This window comes from Arachis hypogaea, chromosome 3, assembly GCF_003086295.3.
Source record: "Arachis hypogaea cultivar Tifrunner chromosome 3, arahy.Tifrunner.gnm2.J5K5, whole genome shotgun sequence".
NCBI lineage: Eukaryota > Viridiplantae > Streptophyta > Magnoliopsida > Fabales > Fabaceae > Arachis > Arachis hypogaea.
This window is the reverse complement of record NC_092038.1, coordinates 12,379,380-12,404,526: the sequence shown is the minus strand read 5'-3', so window position 1 is coordinate 12,404,526 and position 25,147 is coordinate 12,379,380. Positions and strand designations below refer to the sequence as shown.

The 25,147-nt window shown below is 30.1% G+C and overlaps 1 protein-coding gene and 1 non-coding gene across 2 annotated transcripts; one reads left to right on the top strand and one right to left on the bottom strand.

Annotated features, from left to right (window-relative positions):
* Nucleotides 1-486: 486 nt before the first annotated feature.
* Nucleotides 487-14,058, top strand: LOC140183145 (uncharacterized). Its single transcript, XM_072231167.1, has 9 exons — nucleotides 487-606; nucleotides 846-923; nucleotides 997-1,274; nucleotides 9,766-10,563; nucleotides 10,754-11,173; nucleotides 11,294-11,626; nucleotides 11,704-12,554; nucleotides 12,687-13,507; nucleotides 13,678-14,058. Exons 1-9 carry the CDS (start codon nucleotides 487-489, stop codon nucleotides 14,056-14,058), a joined length of 4,080 nt encoding a protein of 1,359 aa, XP_072087268.1.
* TRNAL-UAG (transfer RNA leucine (anticodon UAG)) lies at nucleotides 7,386-7,465 on the bottom strand. Its single transcript has one exon. It is a non-coding gene; the product is annotated as a tRNA-Leu (tRNA).
* Nucleotides 14,059-25,147: the final 11,089 nt, after the last annotated feature.

Below are 25,147 nucleotides of genomic sequence, written 5' to 3'. Positions count from 1 at the left end.
ATCATGTGGAATGACGTGAATGTGAATGAGAAACAGAAGGAATCCCATGAAGATGTGGACATGCATAATGGGCTAGTTGAGACACAGGCCCAAATGAGAATGAAAAATATAATGTCTATACAAAAAATAACTGGAGCAGGAAAAAAATTTCAAGGGTCGAAAATCCTAATGAGTACTAAAATGGGGCCGATTATTTCAGAGAAAAGATTTAAGCCCAAGTAAAAACTCATTGAGAAGGTCGTAGAGAAAATTTCTATGATCTCTGAAGCTTTTACTTCTAATCCCCTCCCTCACAAATCTCGTTCCAAAAACCCTGAAATGGAAGCCATGGAAGCAGCCATGCTTGAGAGTATGCGGACTATATAAGAACAACAATGGAAAGCTTTCAAAGTAGTCAATATGCTGAAAATTAAACCTGGGAACCAAGTTCCTGTGTGGGAGGATACCAGCAACGCTATCAAGTAAGTGGAGACAATCGGTAAAGTGATGGTAAAAGACAAAAAGGTTTCACTAGAGAAACCTCCGGATGAAGCTACGATGAAAATGGGAGCCACCAATAAGGGAAAGGAGCGGATATCTCCAGGGAGAAGGGGTAAGGCCAGAAAGGTGATCGTTAATGCTTAATTTGGTTAGGTCTTTTTGACGCACTTTCTCCTTTTATTTAGTTATCATGAATTTTTTGGTATGGAATTATCATGGTGCTAGGGGAAAGAATTTTTCATCTCTTATTTGAGACTTGAAAAGAGAGTATAGTGCCAGTTTCATTGTTTTAACTGAGACCCACATTAGTGGTGATAAAGAAAAATTTGTTTGTGATAGAACATGTTTGGATGATAGTTTTATAGTGGAAGTCAGAAGGCGGTCAAGTGGTACATGGTGTTTGTGGGATAAGGATATCTGGAATGTTGAAGTCTTATGTCATAGTATGTAGTTTATTCACCTTAAAGTTGCTAGTGGTTCTTCTATTCCTTGGCTTTTCACTGCGATTTATGGCAGTTTACAAAGGCTCTTGCGCAAAATCTGTGGGATAGCTTGAGAACTCTCGAGTCTGATATCAACTTATCTTGGTGCCTGATGGGCGATTTCAATACGTTGATGCATGACTATGAAAGAAAAGGTGGTGCCACTGGGCAGCAGTATGGGGTATGTCTTGATTTCAAGGAATGCATCTCTGACTATGGCTTGCTTGATTTGGGTTATGTTGGGTGGCTCTTTACCTGGAAGAGGGAAAATCTCGTTGAGAAACTAGATAGAGGCCTCTGTAATCTGGAATGGTAAACTGTCTCCCTTGAGACTAGAATCAAACATCTTCTTATACTTAAATCTGACCATACTCCCTCATTCTCTCGCTTGCTCTGACTCTTGCACCTCATAGAGGTAGGAGACCTTTTAACTTTGTAGCAGCCTGGCTTAATCATCCTAACTTTGAAGACTTTCTTGAAAAAAATTGAGAGTACAAAAACTCTTGAGTTAGTTGTATAAATGACTTTCAAAAAGCTCTGATGATTTAGAACCATGATGTTTTTGGAAATATACAGTGCAGGAGAACTGTATCTTAAAAAGGCTCCATGGGATTACCAATACTCTTAATACGAACAATAATCATTTTTGGAAAAAACTTCAGATGGATTTATGGCAAGAGTATAAGGATATTCTTGATAAAGAGGAGATACTTTGGTTCCAAAAATCTAGATGCAAATAGATTGAGTTTAGAGATAGGAATACCAAGTACTTTTACAGTACAACTATGGCTAGAAGACGAAGAAACAAAATTGAATCCCTTCAAGATAAACATGGTAACTGGGTTTCGAAAAAAAAGACTACTGAAGTGATGGCCACTATCTTTTATACTAATTTATATAAGGATGATGTGTTGATTGCTCCCTTTGTCCTCACGCATGTATTTCCTCCTCTTAGTCAGGTTGAGCTTGCTGCCCTCAACGCCAACGTCTCCATTGAGAAGATCAAATAATCGTTATTTAGCATAGGGCCCTTAAAGAATTGGATAAAGATGGTATCCAAGTTGTCTTCTATCAAAGTAAGTGGGACATAGTGGGGGCCGACTTCTGTGCTTTGATCAAAGGTATCTTTAGGGATCCCTAAAGAGTAGCAGAGATAAATAAAACTCTTATTACTCTTATCCCGAAATTAGAACATGTGACTTCCCTAAAGCAAATGCATCCGATTAGCCTGTGTAATATCTCTTATAAGATTATTACTAAAATCTTGTTTAGAATATTTAGAAGGGTGATGGAGAAGCTAGTAGCACCTAATCAATGTAGCTTTGTTCTAGGTCGTCATGGTTCTGACAACATTATCATATCTCAAGAGGTTATTCACTCGATGAGGAGCAAGAAAGGGTGGATGGTGATTAAAATTGACCTTGAAAAAGCATATGACAGACTGAAATGGAGTTTCATCAAAGATACCTTAGAAGATATTGGCTTTCCCCAACTTTTTATCCAACTAGTCTACACTTGCATTACGACTACTAGATTGAGGGTTCTGTGAAATAAGGAAACCGTGGATGAGATCTCTCCCTCAAGAGGCATTCATCAAGGAGACCTCATATCACCATATATTTTTGTACTTTGCATGGAGCGACTATCTCAACTTATTAATGTGGCAGTTGAGCATAATCTTTGGAAGCCAATTCGAGTAGGAAGTAATGGTCCTAACCTCTCACACTTATGTTCTGCTGATAACCTTATCATTTTGTCCGAAGTTAGTGTAGATCAAGCAGAGGTGATAAACAAGGTGTTGGTAGCTTTTTGTGGGCAGAAGGTTAACAATGAGAAGACTAAAATTTATTTTTCTGATAATGTGTGTCATAATGTTAGAACTGAGATTAATGAAGCTTTGCAGTTTGCGAGAACAGATAATTTGGAAAAATATCATAGAGTTTCTCTTTTGCATTCTAAGGTTACCAAAGATACTTATCAAGGGATCATCAACATTATGAACTCTAGGCTCAATAATTAGAAAGCCTCTTCTTTATCCCTTGCAGGAAGAACCACCCTGCTGAGATCTATCCTTTCTATTATTCCTAGTTATACTATGTAAACTGCTGTTTTATCTGTGTCTACTTGTGATATTATTGATCAAAAATGCAGGAATTTTCTGCGGGGTACCTTAGAGCAGTCTAAGAAAGTTCATCTCCTAAGTTGGACGAAGGTGGCAAGACCGAAGGTTACCGATAGCTTAGGCATTCATCACGCTAGCTCTCTCATTAGAGCTTTCATGATGAAAATCGTTGGGGGATAGGGGAGAAAAGGGAAAACTTGTGGACTAAAGTTTTGAGAGCCAACTACAAATGTGAAAATCACATTGTACTAGACACAAGAAGAAAAAGGGATGAGTCTAACCTTTGGAGAGGGGACTATGCTAAAAAGATCAAATTTTGGGAGAATAACTGAATCCTCAAAGTTCGAGAGCTGAAAAAGCATGCTATCCAATCTCTAAACTCCACTTATTTAAATTTATCTCTAAATGATTTCTTATCCATTTCAGGTGGTTGGGATGTAGATAGTCTATGGAGCTCGCTGCTGGTTGATTTGGTTGATCAAATTTTGTGCATCTCTCTGCCGTCTCCTTGGAAGAACTTGGATAGGATTGCCTGAGATCTCTCATCAAATGGCAGTTTCACCTTGAAGACTGCTTACAATTCTTTAGAAAAAGCTATCGTTTGTTCAAATTGGTTTAGAATTGGAAGGTCCCGGAGAGAGTTAGATCTTTTATGTAGCTAGCAAGTCAGAATGCCATCCTTTCAAATGCAAAGAGGCGTGGAAGACATATGAGCCTATCAGCAAGGTACTCAAAATGCGGCTGGAACAAAGAGACTACTCTCCATATTATAAGGCATTGTCCCTTTATAACTGTGATTTGGCAAGCACTGATACCTCGTGTCAAGAATAATAATTTCTTCATCCACAACCGCAGGGATTGCTTTATTAGCAATCTATCTACCAAAGATCAATGGTCTTGTTTATTTGGTGTTACTACTTCTTGTCTCTGGCACTTTTGCAATAAGATGGTTTTTGATGAAAAAGTTACCATCCCGATGTCTGCCATTGCTGTCATAAAGCTAGGACAAATGAGATTTATAATTATTTGAAGCTGAGTATTCTTCACTTAAAGACTAACTCATATTCGAACTCCCTTATTAAATGGATGCCTCCTCAAGATGGTTACATTAAGATAAATATTGATGGATCGTTCTATGGTAGTAATAATCATGCAATTTGTGGAGGAATCTTTCGAGACCACCTTGGTAGGTTCATTAAAGCTTTCTCCTATAATATTAGAAGCTCCATAACTCATGCTAAGATTTGAGATAGAGGTCATTTGAGTCAAATTGCTGTTGCAAATGCATTTCAAAATCTTCTTGTTGAACCGGATTCTCCGGTGATAATTAACTTGATCAGAGATGATTGTACTTCCTCATACCCTACTACTCTCTTGTTGAAAATGTCAAAATTTATGCAGGCTAAAACCAAAATTTAAACTAGACCTTACGAAAAGCTAATTGTATGACTGATTTATTACCCAAAAAAGGTCAATAATTTTTTTATGATCTCCACATTTTTTATATTCTAATTGTTCCTTATTTACACATCCTCTGACCCTTGATGCTATGGAACCTCAAATGGAGAGAAATTGCTTAATTTGTTACTCCCTATTTTTTTTTTTTGAGATCTCTAACCTTCGATGTCCACAAAAAAAAAATAATATATATATATATATATATATATATATATATATATATATAAAAGAAGAAGCATGGTGCGTGAAAAGCATGCTGATAAGAGGCGCACATACAAGATGGTATCCTCACTAAGTAAGAAAGAGGTTGTGGCTTCCCAACTTCTAAGGAACAAATGTAAATTCAATTGAATTGCTATTTTTTAATTTTAAATAAAGAATTTGATTATAAGATCCAATCAATTCAATGTTGTTGTATACTAAATACACTCTAAATTAATGAATAAAGATACATGTAATAGGAGTCTTCTTTCGTGCTTGTTGTGAAAGAAGTCTTTATAGATTGTTTTGATCCATCAATTAACTTCAACATGAAATAATTTAAATTGATTTTGTTGTCTTTCTTATTAAAAAATAGAAAATAAAAATTCAAATAGCCATATGACTTAAACCAGATTAGCTTTATTCGTACAATTGCCGATGATTAGAGAAGTAGAAAATCGTAAAATTTCTATTGAAATTGAAGAGTCCAAATTCTTATAAAATCCCTAGAATAAAGCTGAATTTAGAAGCATATAACAGCATATGCAGACTATAGGATCATATGCTCTTGGATTCATCAAAATGCATGTTCTTTGTAAACTTAGATACCAATAAAACGCACGTGATGCATAACAAAAATAACATACCAATGGTCGGAAGTGATGAAAGCCATTAAATCCGCAAAGCAATCAACTACAAAAAGCGTTACAAACCCAATAAATAAACAACTTCCTTTTTCTTTTCTAATTTTTAATTATGTATAATATTATATCTTCTTATCCTAACAACAAACGTGCAAGTGGAAAATCAGAGCTATTGTCAACAACAGTGTAAAGCTAAATAATTTCAGACAAGGAAAAAAGGAGAAAAATAAAACAATATAATATATCATTCGATATGATATGAGACAAAGACTAATTGGTAAGCAATATACATTGGTGCATGAACAAAAAAGTAGCAGAGAACATTATATCTAGGTGTAGTCTATGGTGGCCACAAGTTTTGGTGTCTATGGTGGCTATAAACTTCACAAAATGATATTTTTAATCAAATAAAATAAAAAATTGAAGCACGTTTTAGTTCTATTAATAAATAATGACATGTTTATGAGTGTAAATAAAAGAAAAAAATTATTAGACTATTTATCATATTTCTTGACAAAAAAAATAATTTATCGTTTTCTCTCGTCGTCGAAAATGAAGTCGCTACCAATGCCCAAAATTTAAAAAATGATAGTATCTAAAAATACTTACATTGCATTAATATTTTCATTATCTACTTATACTTTTCTTTTTTGTAACTAATAATTTTAAATTTCACTTTACTAATATTAAAATTTAATTAATAACAGTAACTTTAGACTTCAAAATTTTTATTGCAGAATAAAATGATTATTTTAATTAAAAATAAAAGATATAAATAATTATTTATTAACGTGAGAAAAAAATTAATGCAATGTAAGTATTTTTAAATACTATCATTTTTAAATTTTGGGCATTGGTAGCGATTTCATTTCCGACGACGAGAAAAAACAATAGATCATTTTTTTTGTCAAAAAATATGATAAATGATCTAATTTTTTCTTTTATTTACACTCATAAACATGTTATTATTTATTAATAAAACTAAAACGTGCTTCAATTTTTTATTTTATTTGGTTGAAAATATCATTTGTGAAGTCCATAGCTATAGGCACCAAAACTTGTGGCCACCATAGACTACACCTTATATCTATACCTTTGAATTAGTTTTAATTAAAGAAGTACTTATTTTATTAGATTTCCTGTTTAGATAAGTTTAAAAATTAAAGCACATTTAATTATTAAAAATTCTTGACGTAAAAAATAAAAGGAAAATTCAATTTTCATATATGAAAAAAAGTTAATCTAAACACTTAAAAATATTTTTTTTAAAAAAAGTTCTAAAAAGAGAATTCAAAAGCAAGCATATCCATTTTCACTTTTTAATTTGTTGAAAATTGGTTTGTTTTGCACGCGTTTCATATCATGATCTAATAATACATCATTATTTATTAATAATCGCATCACGTAAATATGAGCTAAGCAACACGCATATATTGTAATCACTATTATTAACTCATATATATATAGTAAGTACTTTGATACATGCAAGAGTTTAGGAAGTGAGCTAGTGTAATTCGTCATAGGCTGATATGAATTATATATATATCTTATTTGATAGTATAACAGTTTTATTAGTGAGCGTAGTAGCATGATTCTTATTTGGATTTACTGAAGTAGCAAAAAAATTTTAATTCTTTATTTTAGTAAATGTATAATAAATAGATGAAAAACTTAAACTTTGTACTTTTTTATTAAAAAAAAACTTTAATCGATAATTTTAATATGTGCTCTTATACATATTAGCTAAATATTTGCTTTTTCTAAATATATATATCTATGATATTTGTTAGAAATATAATAATTTATATATTTTTATTTATTAATTTATATTTTTAAGATAAATAATTTTAGTAAATGTTTTATGATTTTGTAGTAAGAGAGCACATGGAGTGCGGATCTTGTCACACTGTGTTCTCGTGCTTTAGAAAGTGTGGACATATATATAAACTAATATGTAAATAAATAAAAAATAAAAAACCAAAACGTGATGAGGAAAAATGACAGCTGTGGGATTTGAACCCACGCCTTTTCGGACCAGAGCCTAAATCTGGCGCCTTAGACCACTCGGCCAAACTGTCCTATACAATAACGAATTTTCTACGTTTTATATGAAATATGTTATTAAGTTAAGTAGTAGCCCAAGCTAATTTCTTTTGTTTCCTGCAATAACCCCTAATCCGGTAAAAAACTAATTCATCACTTATTTGAGCTTTGTTTAAGGGTTTGCATATGCACAAGACGAAATTTGAAATCTTCTCCCAAACTGCATTTACTTAAGTGAACTAATGAGTTAACAACTAGACCAACCCTATTGGCTGCCAAAGTTTATTTTGTTTAGCAAGAAACATACTTTTTTAGTGTCAAAAGTTCTTTCCTTGAAATATGAAGTCTTTAGGCCCAAGAATTATATTCAATTATTTATGTCATTTTTTGGGTCAAATTTATTTATGTCTTTATCCATTAGGATTGACATTCAGCCCATACCACAAAACCCATCTCTTTTTTTCTTCTTCGCAACCTCATCTTATTCGGCCCCACAGAGCTAAAAAACTGTTCAGGCTCAAAATAAAATTCAGACTTCGAATAAAAAATATGTAAAGGCAATAATATGAGACCAAAAAAAAAAACCGGATGAAAAATAAAAGAAAGAAAAATGATAGACACAATTTTCTACCCCGATAATTAAGACTCAGACTCAATATCCTATGACCAAATGTATAGTAAATAACAATGGTATGACGAAAATTAAAGGAAGAATTATTTTTCTTACCTGTAAATAAAATTCATGATATTTGTTTTAATTCTAGTATTTATTTATATCTATTTTCTTCAAATATTTAATTTTAAATATTTATCATTAATTTATCAATGTTAAATGCTGAGACAATGAACAAGATTTTTAAAAGTTAGCATGGAACCTTCACAAATCATGTCAACATTTTTGAATGGCCCACACTATTGACCAAAGCTTTGGACTTGGGCTTTGGCCTTTTCTTCTATTCTAACTGTCCTTTTGTTCCTCCCAATGGACGTTGACCATAAAAAAAAAAGTTTATAGTTACAACTTGGGATAAATTTGGACACATATAACAACAATAATAATAGTTATGCTAACCAAGTTGGTTGATATAATGGTTAGCTTATTAGAACGTTTAAGTAAATGTTGGATGTTCAAATTATATCTTGTATATGCAATAACCATTGACTAAAAAAAAAATTATTTATGCTTATTGCCTTATATATTGGGGTTTTTCCATTCATTGAATACTTAATTGGCCTCTCCCCTTTTCCTTGTATTGAGTTTGTTTTATTTTTGGTTGAATAATATAATATACATGCTATTATTAATTGATGCCATACCTTAAAATGATTAGTTTTATTGTTTAAATGAGTTTGATGTTCCAAGAGAAATTTAGTAAATTATTGTATATTAATTATAAGATTTGAAGATTACACACAAAGTAGGCCAAATTTGTTGAAGTGGCAAAACAGATAGCATAGAACATTGACACTTTTTAATTAATTATAATGTTTTTAAATGTAAAAAATCATATAATATTTATTAAAATGATATTAATCGAATTCTAAAAATAGAATTTTCCAACGTGTGCTAACTTAGGTGTTAGAATTAAAATAGGCAGTCATATGTGTTAGATGTTTCCAGTTTCCATGAACAATTTGGGGATGATTATATGAAGTTATGAAGATACATATATAGGACACGAAACTAGAAATATTCATAAATGTTGAGACGACTTTTTACAAACACCATTGTAAGTAAAACTCTGCTTCTGACCGCTTCTGAATCACGTGTATATTGTTTTTAATTTGTTGTTTTTTCTCCGATAATTACACTGAATGCTACCCTAGTTTATAAAACGTGCTATTATAAGCATTTTATGATGTTTTACCGCTCAAATATTCATAACTTACCCTTGTATCGCACGAGTTGAAAACTGGTAAGATTTAAAAATTAGGGGCAAATATTAAAAGATAATAAAATAATTCATGTTATAGAGCTAACATTTTTGCAGTCAATATATAATTAATATAAGTTAAAACAAATAAACATGTTCTGTTTTCTTTTTGTGAATGATGAAAAGCAAAACGTGATTGTTAACAATATATTGGTAAAAAAAATTCTTAATCACCTAGATTTTTGTATAAATTATACCACTCCATTCATAACATGTCTCATGTTGGCTAAAAAATACATTTAGTTTAATTTATTGGCTATTTTTAAATTTATTTAAAAACCGGCAAACTATATATAGAAATTAAACTTTTCTTGAGGTCTTTTAATATTACACTTGCCTTTTCTTTCTTTTAAGTATTTCTAAAATTCTATTGTGATTAAAGTTCTGGGAAAACACTTCAGTTATACGGCCTTGGTTCATAAATTGAAGGGGATATGGAGACTCAAGGGTGGCTACGAGGTTCTCGACGTGGACTTTGGTTATTTCCTAGTCAAGTTTGATCACAACGAGGACAGAGAGAAGGTCCTGTTAGGAGGTCCATGGTTGATATTAGGCCACTACATCGCGGTTAAGCCGTGGTCGTCAGATTTTAGACCATGCGAAGACTCTTTTGGGGATACGATGGTCTGGGTAAAAATTGTTGGATTAAACATATGGTACTATCACGAGAGAGCTATGATGCGAATTGCTTCTGCTATTGGTAAACCCATAAAGATTGATTTAGCGACTAAATCGGCAGAAAGAGGCAAATTTGCTCGTGCCTGCGTTCAAGTAAATCTTGGATTACCGGTTGTTCGGAAGATTATTGTTGATGGCTATGAATATGATGTGGAGTACGAATGCCTGCAGTTGTTATGTGAGAAGTGCAACTGTTTCGGCCATACCGCAGTCACATGCAAGGGAGAGGCAGTAGATGTTAAGTCCGGGGATGAGACTCGCAGTGATGGGGCGGTGAGGAAGGCAACGGATCTGAGTGGCCAACGCTTAGGAAACCAAATGGAGAAAGATTTTGAATTTGGTAACAATCCCAATTTGTCCACGTCAGTTACAGATTATGTGGAGAAAGATGAGGTTACATTGCATGGCAAGGAGGCTAATGCGATGGGGAGTGCTCGAGAACAAGTGTTGGGAATGGAGAAACAGGACTCTCAAAAAATTCTGGCGGCCCGTCTACTTCTTCATAAAGGTCCTCGCCTGAGGTTGGTGTCTTTTTTGATAATTTAGTTTTATGGATAATATAGATATCAATTTTCTTTTCTGGAATATTAGAGGGGCTTCTAACAAATTGGCCCGAGTTCACTGCAAAGAGTTAGTTAGCAAATATCATCCAACTTTTTTTATTATTCTGGAAACTCATGTACTCTTTGAGCGTTTGAAATATTTCTGGAGCAAGCTTGGTTATCGGGATGTTGGTGTTGTAGAGGCAAGTAGTCACAGTAAAGAAATTTGGATTTTATGTTCTAATCCTTCAATATCAGTGAAAATTTTAGATGCAGTTGATCAGTGTATTAGCCTTGAGATTCAGATGGGTGCTTTTTCTAGTTTTTGTAGTGTTGTGTATGCTAATCCTCATGTTCATCGGCGTATGAGGTTGTGGAATGATTTGATCAGGGTCTCTAATATGATTCAAGGCCCTTGGATTGTGCTAGGTGATTTTAATGATATTCTGATGCAGAACGAGGTGAGAGGAGGTTCCTTTTATAATGCAAGATCGGAGAAGTTTGCTGAAACCTTGGCTGAATGTAATTTGTTTGATATGGAGGCTATTGGGAGAAATTTTACTTGGTTTCGAAAGGTGAAAGGTGGGCTGTAGGTAGCAAAAAAATTGGATAGAGCGGTGATCAATCAAGAGTGGCGCCTTTTATTCCCGGAGGCATATAATGAGGTGTTAGCGCGTCTTCATTCTGATCATTCCCCCTTGCTCATTAGATGCAAGAAGGAAGGGACTGCTAAGAAAGGTAACCGTTCTTTTCGATTCCTGGCTGCTTGGTTAACCCACCCCCTCTTTCGGGATATTGTTCATACAGCTTGGAGTAAAGGAGCCCTAGATGTTATTAAGAGTTTGCTTGAAGTCCAAAAGGATGTGCTTAATTTCAATAAAGAGATTTTTGGAAATGTGTTTGTTAAAAAGAGGGAGCTTGAAAGACAACTAAATAATATTCAAGTGTCTTTGGAAAGATGGGAAGACCCGGAGCAGCGGATTAAAGAGCAAGGTTTGCATGAGGAGCTGAACTCTATTCTCCTCCAAGAAGAGCTAATGTGGTACCAAAAATCTAGAGAAAAGTGGATTAGATGTGGAGACCGAAATACTAAATTTTTTCATCTTCACACGATATCAGGCGAAAAAGGAACAAGATTCATGGATTGTTTCTTGAAGATGGCACTTGGTCTTCTGAGGCGACGGTTTTGGAATCGGAAACAAACTCTTTCTTTCAAAAACTTTTCTCTACAAGGGAGGCAGTTAATTTGGATGCCATGGGGGAATTCCCTTGTCCTTCTCTTAGTAGAGAGGCCTACCAAAAGCTTGTTGAACCAATAGCTCTCGAAGAGGTGAAAAGAGCTGTGTCCGGCATGAATTCTTTCAAGGCTCCGGGTCCATATGGATTTCAAACTCTCTTTTATAAAGAATTTTGGGAATCTCTTAGCAGTGATGTGTGGGGCTTAGTGAAGAAAGCCTTTGCAGGTGAGAACATCAGTGCGGCTGTGTTTGACACATTCATTGTTCTGATCTCCAAAGTTGAAGCTCCGTCTTACCTGAAAGATTTTTGTCCTATTAGTTTATGTAATGTGATTTACAAAATGATTACAAAAGTCCTTGTTAATAGGTTTCGTCCTTTTCTTTCTGAGATCATTGGACCGCTTCAGGGTGGTTTTATTCCAGAGAGAGGAACAACGGAAAATATAATAATTGCGCAAGAAATAATGTATTTCATGAGGAAAACCAAGTCGAAGAAGGGTTCTATGGCATTTAAGATTGATCTTGAAAAAGCCTATGACAGAGTAGACTGGAGATTCCTTGAAACTTCCTTGATCAAATTTGGTTTTCCTGTGGCTACTATTAATCTTATCATGACTTGTGTGACTTCGTCCTCTTTGTCTATTCTGTGGAATGGTAATAGGCTTCAAAGCTTTAAACCCATGAGGGGGCTGAGACAGGGGGATCCCATGTCCCCTTACCTTTTTGTGCTCTGTATGGAGAATCTTTCTTGTCTTATATCGCATAAAGTCTCTTAAGGATCCTGGATCCCCGTATCTGTTTCTAGACATGGCCCAAAAATCTCTCACTTGATGTTTGCTGATGATCTCTTACTATTCTGTAAAGCAACAAAAACTCAGGTGACAGAGGTTATGAAGACACTGGATATGTTTACCCAAGCGTCGGGACTGAAGGTGAATATCCATAAATCTAAGGCTCAATGTTCTAAGAATGTTTCAGCGAGAAGAAAAGAGGTGCTTTCAGGGATCTCTAGTATCCGATTTTGTCAAGATCTGGGAAGATATTTGGGAGTTAATATTGGTCATGATAGGGCTTCTAGGAAGATGGCGCAGGAGGTCATTGACAAGATACAGAGAAAACTTGCTAGTTGGAAAGGGTGCTTGCTTAACAAGGCAGGCAGACTTTGTCTTGTGAATACGGTGATGGCTTCTATTCCGGTTTACAATATGCAAGTTTTCCTTTTTCCGAAGTATGCGTGCGACAAGATTGATTCTTTGATGCGTCAGTTCTTATGGAAAGGTCAAGCGAATGGGAGAGGGTTGCCGTTGGTCAAGTGGGACATTGCTATAACTTCTAAGAAGGCAGGTGGCTTGGGTGTTAGAGATACTCTCTGTGCGAACATGGCTCTACTTGGCAAGTTGGTTTGGGATTGTCTGAATAATAAGAACAAGTTGTGGGTGCAGGTTCTAACTCACAAATACCTCCAGAACTCCAAGAACTTGGGCAGCATTCATTGTCACAATGCCTCAACTACTTGGAGGAATATTCTAAAGGCTTATGATATCTTAAAAGAAGGATTTCGATGGGAAATATGCAACAATCGATTTGGTATGATGAGTGGAGTCCTCTTGGCAAACTTTGTGAGCTTACGTCTTATGTTCACATATCTGAAACAAATTTTTCTCTTGCTGATTTGTGGAGCAATGGTACTTGGGAGGGGGATAAGCTTGTAACGCCAATTTCTCATGAGGTCAAACAGTTTCTTCACAGTCTTGGGCCTCCTTTAATGTCAGAATCGAAGCCCGGATGAATTTGGTGGCCCGCATCACTAAAAGCCTATAGCTCTCGAGAAGGTTATCATTGGCTCCTGATAAAGAAAGTGAATTCGATCGAAAATAGCAACTGTGGGTGGATTTGGCGCCTTAATTTGCCAGAGAAAATAAAGATGATGATGTGGTTGGGTCTACAAAATGCGCTTCCGACAAATGCCTTCCGGTTCAAGCGTCATTTAACTGATTCGGACAGATGTTCGAGATGCAATGCAGATCTGGAAACAATGGAGCATTGTCTTAGGGATTGTGAGAAATCAAGATGCATTTGGCAAATGTTGGATCCTTTGCTTATTGATTCATTTGAAGGTACTCTCTTGGAATTTTGGATTCGGAAGGTCATGCCGGGCAATGAGGCAATTGTAGGGGCGGGTCTTTGGTGGGTGTGGAGGCATCGTTGCAATGATATTTTCAATAATGGAGATTAGTGGTCAAACTATAAGGTTGTTGCTATGGCTCGGATTACTGCTAATGATTTAAGAAAGTCTGCCAGTACCAAGTGTATAACTTTCAAGGATCGAAGGAGGTGGAAACCTCCAACAGGTGACACTTTTAAAGTTAATTGTGATGCGAGTCTATTTTCTTATTAGAACCTAGCAGGAATTGGTTGTGTTATTAGAGATTCTAATGGGCGTTGGATTTCGGGTTGTTCTAGTAGCTATCCTCCAGGGCCTATCATCAGATGTGAGCTTTTTGCTGTTTGGAGGGGGTTTGATTTTAGCTTGGGATTATGGCTTGAGAGATATTGTGTGCGAAACATATTCTCTTGACATTTTGCACATTTTAAAAAATCCGACAAATGGGCTAAATTGTGATGTGGTTGATATTCTTCAGAAGATACAGGAGCTTCTATCAAGACCTTGAGTTGTGGATTTTGAATGGATTACCCGTGATGCTAACGCTGTGGCAGATTGGCTGGCGAGATATGTGGTCAAAACCAATCCAACTCATGTTATTTGGTCGGAACCTTATGATGAGCTTCAGCATCTTATGCTTGTTGATTTAGGATAATCTCTTTTTTTCTTTGTTTCTTTTTGTTTAGTCAAAAAAAAAAAGTATTTCTAAAATTTATATTTTTAAATTTATATTTCTAACCTTATTGAAACATGGTGCACGCGGTACTTCTAAGTAAAAACTCTTTTCTTATTGAGATAAAGTTTTGCTTCATTTACATCCATGTTAGTATAATTGGAGTTAAACCTAAATGTAACATCTAATTGCTTTAATTTTTATAAATAGTAATATTTTACTTTTGTAATCATTTTAGAGTCAGCTCTAATACTTCATATGTATAAGGAGTCCTTTGGCCTTTAATTGTATAATGCTTAAATTGATAAGAATGAGCCTCCTAAAGTTTATCTCAATGATCATAATATATGAATTTACTTACATTATAATGGTGTGAACTCACTCATTTCTATGTGATGTTAAATTATTGCTTTGATATTTTATATGGACTGCTCCAATTTGAAAGACGTATCCCACTCTAACACGTCTATGAGCAGTGCCCCACACAAGGAATTCCACATTGTATGTTTGTCTATAATTTCTTTTAATATATATAAATATAATATTCTTAAATAAATTAAATGAAATACCAATTTTTTATTTTTAAATAGATAAAGAATAGAGTTATAACAAATTATTTTTAGGTATTAATGACAAAAATAATTCTTATTGATAAATTTATTAAAATTCATTATTTGTGGACAAAAAATATAAAATACTCCATAGAATAAATGTTTTTTTCTTCCCACATAAACATAGTAGTATAAATTAAAATCTGTAGTTAAAACTTTTTATAGTGTATAAATCTCTCCTTTTATATATAATAACATATTAAAAACTTCTTATTCTTTTCCAAATTTTATACCAATTTATGAAGTACGGACATTTTATTGAATTGTCGTGTTCGCGTGTCAAATACATTTTAAACACGATATTTATCGACACTCATTCGATATATGTGTTTGTCGTGTCCAACCGTGTCTTAAAAAAAAAAATTTCCAGACACACTTGAACACACTTAAATTCTATCACGTGTCAGCGTGTTCAGTCTTATTCTTAACATGTATTCTTGAAATGAGTTTAGAAATAATATATATTATTATTTATTAAAATAAAAAATATTTAAATACTTTATACATTTAAAAAAAGACATTAAAAATAATTAAAAAATTATTTTATAATTTAATATCAATAAAATATAAAAATATTATTGTATTTTATCTAAAAAATATTTTATATTTTATATATATTCAATGTCTTCCTGTCTTATAATATTTTAAAATTTATGTATTTACATGTCTTATATCGTATCGTATCCCATATCCATATTAGTGTCACTGCATCATAAATACCAATAGTAGCATGTGTAAAATTTGTGTTGTGTGAGAGAGCAAGTTCAACGAATGCGTTTAGCCATCACCATTATTATGTTAACCTAGTGCCTGGCCTATTCGGATATTAATGGTGTCTCCTTGACTTTGTTTTTTGTAGGGATGTTAAAATGATTATTATCTACTACTATAATAATATATTTAATATATATGTGTATGTATATACTTGAGAATCATGCCAAAAAAAATACAAATGATCCAAAGTGTAAAAGTCAAACGAGAAATTGCAAAAGGTTAAAAAGGATGGGGGAAATTAAAGGAAGAAAAAAAAGAAAAGCTGATTTTGCAATTCTAACTTTTAAGTAGAATCCATACTTTTGCAAACACAATGATAGATCATCATGTTTGTGTTCATTTTTAGTGTAAAGGGATTCTTGCACTGCCATAAACGGTAATTCTAATCATACTCATTATTTACCTTGTTGTTAGTGATGAGGTGTATCAACTCCTCAATTCATATAATTATTGCTTTCATATATATTAGTTAATGTTTTTGAAAATTTTAATCAATATTGTGTTGACTTTATTATTCATAACTTATAAAAGTTTTATTCTATTTTCATAAAACTTAGCTTCTAAAATCTTAAACATAATCAATATTTAGTTGATAAAGTAACCATAGCTTCCTATTATTTAGATAATTAATTAAGAATACTTGAATTCTTGTTTTAAAAACGTATTGAGATCAAAATTTTTATAGTATTATTTTTGTTGTAAATTTTTTTTTTTAATTTAAACTGAAAGAAAAGATACGTAAATACTTATATCTCTAACCATTTTTATAAATATTACTTACAAGATATATTTTGTGCATAGAAAATTTATATATCAACCATAATTTTTATTATATGCGACCAAAATGAGTGATTAACAAAAATATTATCATTTTTTAAGTTTTTCCAAAACATAAGTACTGTTTTGCAAAAAGCAAAATTAAAAGATGCGTTTTGCAATTATTTTTCAAAATTTAGAATAATTGAAACTGAAGATGTGATTTCATTCTTTTTAATTATAAAAAATTATGAAAATACTAGACTATGCGAGTTGTGGATGCTATAATTTTTTAATTATTTAAAAATACGAATCGAACATTCTGATTTATTATTTTAAATTTAAAAAGCAATAATTACTTGGTGCGATTGAGCTATCCATCCACTGTTTTACATCTCCTTCATGTCAACCGTTGGATGGAGAAAATACAAAATGAAATGGAAAATATATATGGAGTATGTTAAAACGAATGATTAAGAAGAACGTTGAAAAAAAATAATATGCATCTAACATCACACTATTATTGCTTGGCCAGTAGTCCTGAAATTTTCAACTATATGCTGAGGTAAGATTTGATTCTGAAATAGAAAAAGTGGATTCGTTATTAAGTACGATTCAAAGAGCTTTTAGACTATGAATCGAAAACATTGATCAGAAGGTCCATGATGAAGCCGAAAGAAGAGAGGAACTAACAATATAATAAAGGAACACTTCCTTTACAGTTATTCAATCTATGTTCACATTATTCCACATTAAGGCCCTAGGGGTTTATCTTTACAATTTAACTGTCACGCATATTTTTAATGCAACTTATAGCTGTTGTCTTAAGCTTCGAGTTATTACTCACTCAGTTAAAGGCAGTTAGGTAATACAAGTAACTTTTTAAAAACGTTGTCCATAATAGAAAAAAAATGATGTCTTTGATTAAAGATAATTTTTTCTAAGATAACGCTTTTTGGCATAAAAAAAAACTCTTTTCGTGACAACTTTTAAAAATCGTTGTCTTTTCTATTAAAAAAACAACTTCATGTAAGGATTGTCTTAGAGAATTTAAACACAATGTTAACACAACAATAAAAACTGTATTACAGCACTTTTTATAAGATGTATTTTTTAATACATAAAATAACACTTATCTAAATTTTTTTAAATTGTCTTTTTATATATCTAATGCAACACTTATATAATTTTTCTTGTTTTCTTTTATGTCTAAAACAATACTTGTCTAAGTTTATTTAGAGTTATCTTTTTGTCATATCTAAAACAACACCTTATTAATTTTTTCTTACGCTTTTTTTTTTTTTTACATCTAAAGCAAATTTTTTTTTTGCTTTTCTTAATTTATATAACATTTAAAAGATATATAACATACATACACTAATAATATTTAAATATTTAAACTCAATTAAATTGATATATAGAGAAAATAAGGTAATATATATATATATATATATATATATATATATATATATTAAGTCAAATAAAAAATACATATAAATAAACAAAATATATGTTTTTTTTATGAATTTAAAAAAATAAATATTTTCATGTGAAATCAAGGATTTTATGCTTCATCGTTGTGTCAAGGGTCGCTTTTATCTCATAAAACTTCATTCCACCATAAACAAACAGCAGGCAAATATAAATAGAGAAAAAAGACACATTAACTTAAACAGTCTCAACAATAAACTATTGACAACTAATAGAGACAGCAATCTACCACTATATAATAAGTGTTCTAATCACAATACCATTAAAACAACATATACATATGCAAGTGTTTATATCAATTAGGAACGAAAAGAATAAACAACATATAGATACCAAGTGTTTATAAAAACTGTTGTAGTTTGATCAGTTTAGTTATTTTACTTATAAAATTGGTTTATTTGAGTTTCAGTACAATTTGGTTAAACTAATTTTTAAAACTGGTTTATAAAACTGGTTTTTCATCTTTTCAAAAATATCTAAGTAAAGGATATGATATTAGTTGGAGCATACATAACAATTTCAATATGTTATTATGAGTTCTCTTATCTAGTTTTAAACTAAATCAAACACTTAGTTAAGAGCATATATAACAAATAAAAAAAATTGGTAAAATTTATTTTTGAAGATAATTTAGTTTTTATTCTAATTAAAATGACTAAAAACTATTAACTTCCAAAATTTTTTATTTTTAATTAGAGAAATTTTATACAAATATTTAATTATATATTTTTATATTTATTATTGAAAACAATTATTTATAGTGTTCTTTAAATTGAATTATATTTTTAGAATAAAATTCTAATTAAATTGATCTTTACATTTTTTGAGTAATTACTTTAGGGTTTTTTTGTTTAGTCATAGGCTTTAAATTTTTAAATTATAAGACACATCAGTTTCTAATAAAAATATTTTAGTTTCAATTATAAACTATCAAAATTTACTAAAACAATTCAGATTAATCTCCTAATTTAAAATTCTAAGATTAATTCTTGATAAACAAATAGATATCTATGTTCATGGGTCGGATTGATTCAAGTTTACAAATTTAGTAAAAATAATAACTAAATTGATGAAATTTAATCGGTTTAGAGTGGATTAAAAGTAAAAGATTTTTTTTAAGTGAACCTGAACTAATATAAAACGATTAAATCTGGATCAAATCAGTTCGAATAATTAGGTATTTGATTCAAAATTAAATATATGTACTAGTGAAAAAAATAAATCACAATATATCATCGATCAAATTTATACTTAAATAAATATTATTTAATTTTATAATTTGACAAACTTTAAATCTTGAAAGTTTAAAACTGATCTTTAAGGTATATATATTTTATTTTTTTAAATGTAATATAAAACCATTTGGGTAATTGAATTAGTTTGAATTTTGCAATCATAAAACCGATATCAAATCAATTAATGACGGATGTAATTAAGTATTAAAGATATAATTATTTACGTTACGTTTTTTTATCAACTTAAATTTTTAAGAGAAATAATACATGACATCGAATAATACCCAATAGGTATAGAACTAATTAAATCGGACAGCATTAATATTTTATCGATTAATCAAATTACCGATACCCATAAACATTCTTATAAACAAAGATTAGAAACTAAAGTAGGGGTCGATTAAAAAAAAAATTCAAAAATTTATTTGGAGTTTTACTCATATCTTTATTTAATTTAAACAAAAAAAATCATCACATCGTTATGATATTTTGTGCCTTACACATAATTGCACGTAAAGATTACTTTCCTTAATTAAGATCTTGTATCATTGCAAAGATTTTAAAATTACGTAACCACTGTCCTCTTCATTTAGGCTTGCGCTTTTTTATCAGGATATTGAGACAGAAATACAAACACAAAATTATATTTATTAAAAGAGATATAAATAAAAATAATGTGTCAAGAGATATTAAATTAATGTATTTTATATCTATTTTGACAGAAAAAACATAAAAATATTAATAAAAAATATAACTTATTTTTTATTTTTTTATTATTTTTGTTTAATTTTTTATAATTATATTTTTTATTATTATATTTTTCATCTCAAATTTTTTGAATGAAAAAAATTAAAATAAATTAGATATTTATAATTTGTTTTAGTTTATCACTAAACAGGATATAAAAATACAATTTTATATTTCTATTATTTATGTCTTATTCTTAGTGTCTTGTCTTATCATATTTTTAGAGCCTTATAAATTAGATTAAGTAGTATACCATGATATCTTTATTTAAAGCATTGTGTTCTCTCTCTCTCTCTCAATGATAAAAGGGAAAACCATCAACGTTCTAGTTCACATAAAAGGAGTGGCATGGAGTCAAATTCGGGCTACATACATGTTGTTGTCTTCTATACCTATATATGTTGTAGTCCTTTTTCATCTTCCGTCTGTTTGTTAACTAGTCTAAAAAAATGGGAATTTAAAATTTTAATTTATGCAATTATTTGTGACCAATAATAAAACTCTCATGTCTTTACTGTCGTTTTTATTTAACTCACTATCTTCGTCACGTTATGTCTATACATTCCACTCCCCCAAGAGTATTATTGATAAATAAATAAAACTCATAAAAACTGTGCTATTTTCCAAGTCTATAACATGAATGGTTCAAACTACAGAAGGGTTGCTATATATACGCAACAATTTTATCCGAAAATTATTGCTTTCAATCCCCATTATTTCTTGTCTTTGACGACTTATGATGACTATATACTGATGAACCTTTAATTGGAAAGGTCAACTTAGGGTATAGGTGTGACAATTATTATTGCTGCTTCGCATATAAATCCAAGTCTACAACGTTTCTCTTGTATTCTTTTGTTATTGTCTTTTCAAACTTGGTTTCTTGTCTCATAAATCTTTCTAAAGATGGATACTGCTTCAATAGTAATATGGATGAAACCAACAATTCAAAATAAATAATCAAACCATGTGGAAAGGAGATCAAATTAAAAATAAATAGTTTGTATTGCTCCCACTCTATTGGTAAATGAAATATAAAATAAGGTAATAAATCTTCCATGCATTAAAAAAGGAATATTTGCTCAATATTAAACTAGTATATTGCTTTATTTCTTTCCATACACCAAAAAAAAAAAACTAGTATATTGCTATTGTCCGTATTATTATTATTATTATTATTATTATTATTATTATTATTATTATTATTATTATTATTATTATTATTATTATTATTATTATTATTATTATTATTATTATTATAAAATAAAAATTATAGGTTAAAAATTAAGAATTTCAATTATGTAATAAATTCATGAAACGATTTTATATTCATATATATCATGATCGTGTCCATAAGATTCATTAGAAATGTAATTAATCAAAATAAGTTGGTACATTATTATCTAGATAAAGGTTTGTGTCTTTTAGTTATCTATTTTGCATTCAGACCTTATAAAATGACAATAGAATAAAATATTTATTTAATAAGACATAATATATTATTAAATTTTTTTTAGAAAAATAAATTAGACAATTTTTAATTTGAGGTATTATGATATCACAATATTTATGCACACTATACACTTACATATCCACATTAAGAGTTTTAACTCATTAGTGACTTCAACCAAACTTTAAATTCGAATACATTTAGTATAAGACAAAAAAATTACTACTAGACTAAGACCTTATCAGAGAAGATCACATATGTTATGGGCTTTTGCAATATTCGAATCCAAATTAGACAGCATATCGAACAAGATAGTATAGATAAAAAAAGTTGATTTAATTTAAATTATTTGTTGTTCAATCGTGTTAAGGTGTGGAATGAATTATTTTGTTTTTTAAAACGAAAAATCTATCTTAAACAAGTGGCAAATTTCAATTGTCCATTATATTCAAAGCATATAGTGCACTTACCACCATCATCAGGGCGCACCATAGTTAAATGCTTTTCCTTATCCATTTCTTTTGGCCTCATGCTCTTCCATTATGGCGTACACATATGTCTAATTGTAGTTGTACCATCAATTTTTGTACTTATCCCTAATGCAAATAGAAAAAAAATTACATAAATAATTGTATTTATCATAGTTTCTTTATGTAGGATTTTTTTAAGTTGAAAATTTTGATATTGGGTCATGAAATTATTGATCATGAAATTACAATAACTTTATTTAAGAAAAAAAAGAAAAAATAATATGGTTTACAGAAGCAAACTCGTACAATTGTGTGTGTAAAAGAATAGTTTCCGTTTTGAAATTAGGTTTTTTAAAAATTTAAACAGATAGAAAAAAATATATAAATATTTATATTTCTAATATATTTTTTTACGCAAGAATCTTTTTTAGATTTTGCATTAATTTTTTTTATAAATTTTCTTTCTCCTTTTATTAGTTTTATGCCTTTTTTTTTCGAATCAACAAGAATTGACTATCTTTTAAGTCCTAAAAACTCTTATACTATGTCATAAAATCAAATCTTCCAAAAGTTTAACTTAATATATAAAAAGAGACAAATAAATAGTTACATCTCTAACACTAAGTTTCACATTTCTTAAAAATAAAATTTTTAAAAAGTTTATAAGTGTGAATCATCCTTCATTTTTTGAACTAGCTTTTAAAATTGAGTTAGACTCGCTCCATCTCAATTCTAATAAGATATTATAATCTATCTAATCTAATATTATTAGACTACTAACTTACAAATGTTCACGCTTTCCAGATGATCACTCTTAAATGTGAAAGATATAATACAACAAATCTCTCAATTTTTTAAAAATAAAATATATATAAAATTTATAAGAATGAGATATCTCACCATTTAAACTAGTTTTTAGGTTAAATTAGACCTCATAAATCTCAATAATTTTAATAGTTTCAATCATCAAATTATATTTGATGATGAGATTTTTGTTGTTATTATTTTTTTAGTAAAAAATAACTTTACATATGAATGTAGAGCATATATTCATCACCAAATGTAGCTTCCTAGAATATTTGATCGCCAAATTTAGTGACTAATCTTTTTAAGAGCTGTAGGGCAATTAAAGAGGGTAGATATTTATTATCTTGTATATATGAATCTTATAAAAGTAAATATACCTGCTTTAGAAAATAGTTTTATATATAGATGTTAATGTTTAGTTTCAAGTTTATTCCATGCCAGCCTAAAAACTGATGAGAACGCTCCATTTTAAGTGCAGCAAAAATTATTAGGCTAAAAGAAGATTCACATCATCAGTGCCATTAAGATGCGATGAACACTTATATACAACTAGCTAGAGTAACAAATGGTATGATGAAATAATTTTATAATAAGTATAGGAACTAATTTTTAATTAGTTAATATTAGTTTTTTTTGTAAAATTATTGTTTAATTTTAAGTTTTAGAGAGTTTAAAATTTAGAGTTAGAATTTAAAATTTAAGAGTTTAAAATTTAAATTTAAAATTAAGAATTAAAAATGCTGATTAATACTGATTAAAAAATTAGTTTTCTAGTTGAACTCATAATTTTAATATGAGTTTAATTCACATCATATATAGTACATTATTTTGACTAATTTTATTTAATATGAGTTTAATTAATATTATTCCCATTATACTATTTTTTTAAGTAATTTAGTAATTGGTCTATAATATATGTTTAAGCCCAGAAATTATGTCTTAAATATGTCAATGAATGGAAAAAGATTAGTCATTATTTTTTTTAGTCCTGCATACCCTATTTAAAAAAAAAATGATAAAAGAGAAAGCAGTTTTGACTTTTGACTACGGTCATTTGAGATTTAGAGAAGCAGAGTTTGATGGATTGATTGTTTGTATTCTCTACTGTTTGATCTCCGCAACTTACGTTGTCTTTGTTAAGGTTTTGTAGCCCACAATGTGTACTTTGCTATTGCAGTGATTATTAGCAATAATAGTTTATGCAATTCTTCTCCCTTTACCTAGTTTGATGGTAAAAGAGAGTGTGAGAGAGATTAGTCCAAACTATCAAAGACATGTTCATCATTATTTTATTTTCCTCTATATATAAGAGCAAGATAGCAACATCATTCTTCTATCCAACTAGCTTTAGCTAATATATTTTTGTAGGATTATCAATGACCTTTTTGAACAACATGAATAACCACGAATAAAATAAAAACATATTATATACATCTCTAAATTATTTATCTAAATTTTAATATTAAAATAACTATCTACGTACATAGTAAAATGAACATTCGATATATCTATTATTCATATTATTTAGTATTTTTATTTTCGTATCCAATTACTGTAAGCCATTAAATTTTGATACATTAGGGCTTTGTCGTGGTTATCAATATTATCACAAAATCTCTTATTCCAAAAAATATGCAAACAAAAAAATACATAAATAATTTATATTTTTCTGATCACGTCACTTTATATAAAAAAGTCCTTTTTTTCTAAATTTTACATAATTTTTTTGTTTGATTTATACTAAAATTTATTGGAGTCAACTAAAATCGAATTTTAAATCTTTATTAGATCAGAAAAACTCTAAAATTATGTCATTAAATTATTTATTCTAAAAGCTTTAACTTATCAAATGTAAGTACATAAATAATTATATATATATATATATATATAATATTTTTTATTTACTACTAAAGATGATTTAATTTATTTGGATTAATAATGCTATTTTGTTCAAAATAGGTAGGATCTTGCCGGGTAGTAGGACTATGTTTAGTTTGCTAAAATTAAGATTTGTTTATTATTATCTATATACTTGCATTGTATTTGTTTTCTTGAAAAATTTATTGTGTCTATATTACACGAAGTATTTATACTACTGCTATATATTAAATTGTATGTTTATTATCATTTTATATATAAATATATAT

Excerpts from the sequence above, each read along its gene's own strand:
- LOC140183145 (XM_072231167.1), top strand. The coding sequence starts at position 487 with ATGGTAAAAGACAAAAAGGTTTCACTAGAGAAACCTCCGGATGAAGCT. Across the intron at positions 924-996 it reads TGTTGAAGTCTTATGTCATA|TTTACAAAGGCTCTTGCGCA; the intron begins GTATGTAGTTTA and ends GATTTATGGCAG. Across the intron at positions 13,508-13,677 it reads TGCTGATTTGTGGAGCAATG|AAAGTGAATTCGATCGAAAA; the intron begins GTACTTGGGAGG and ends CTCCTGATAAAG.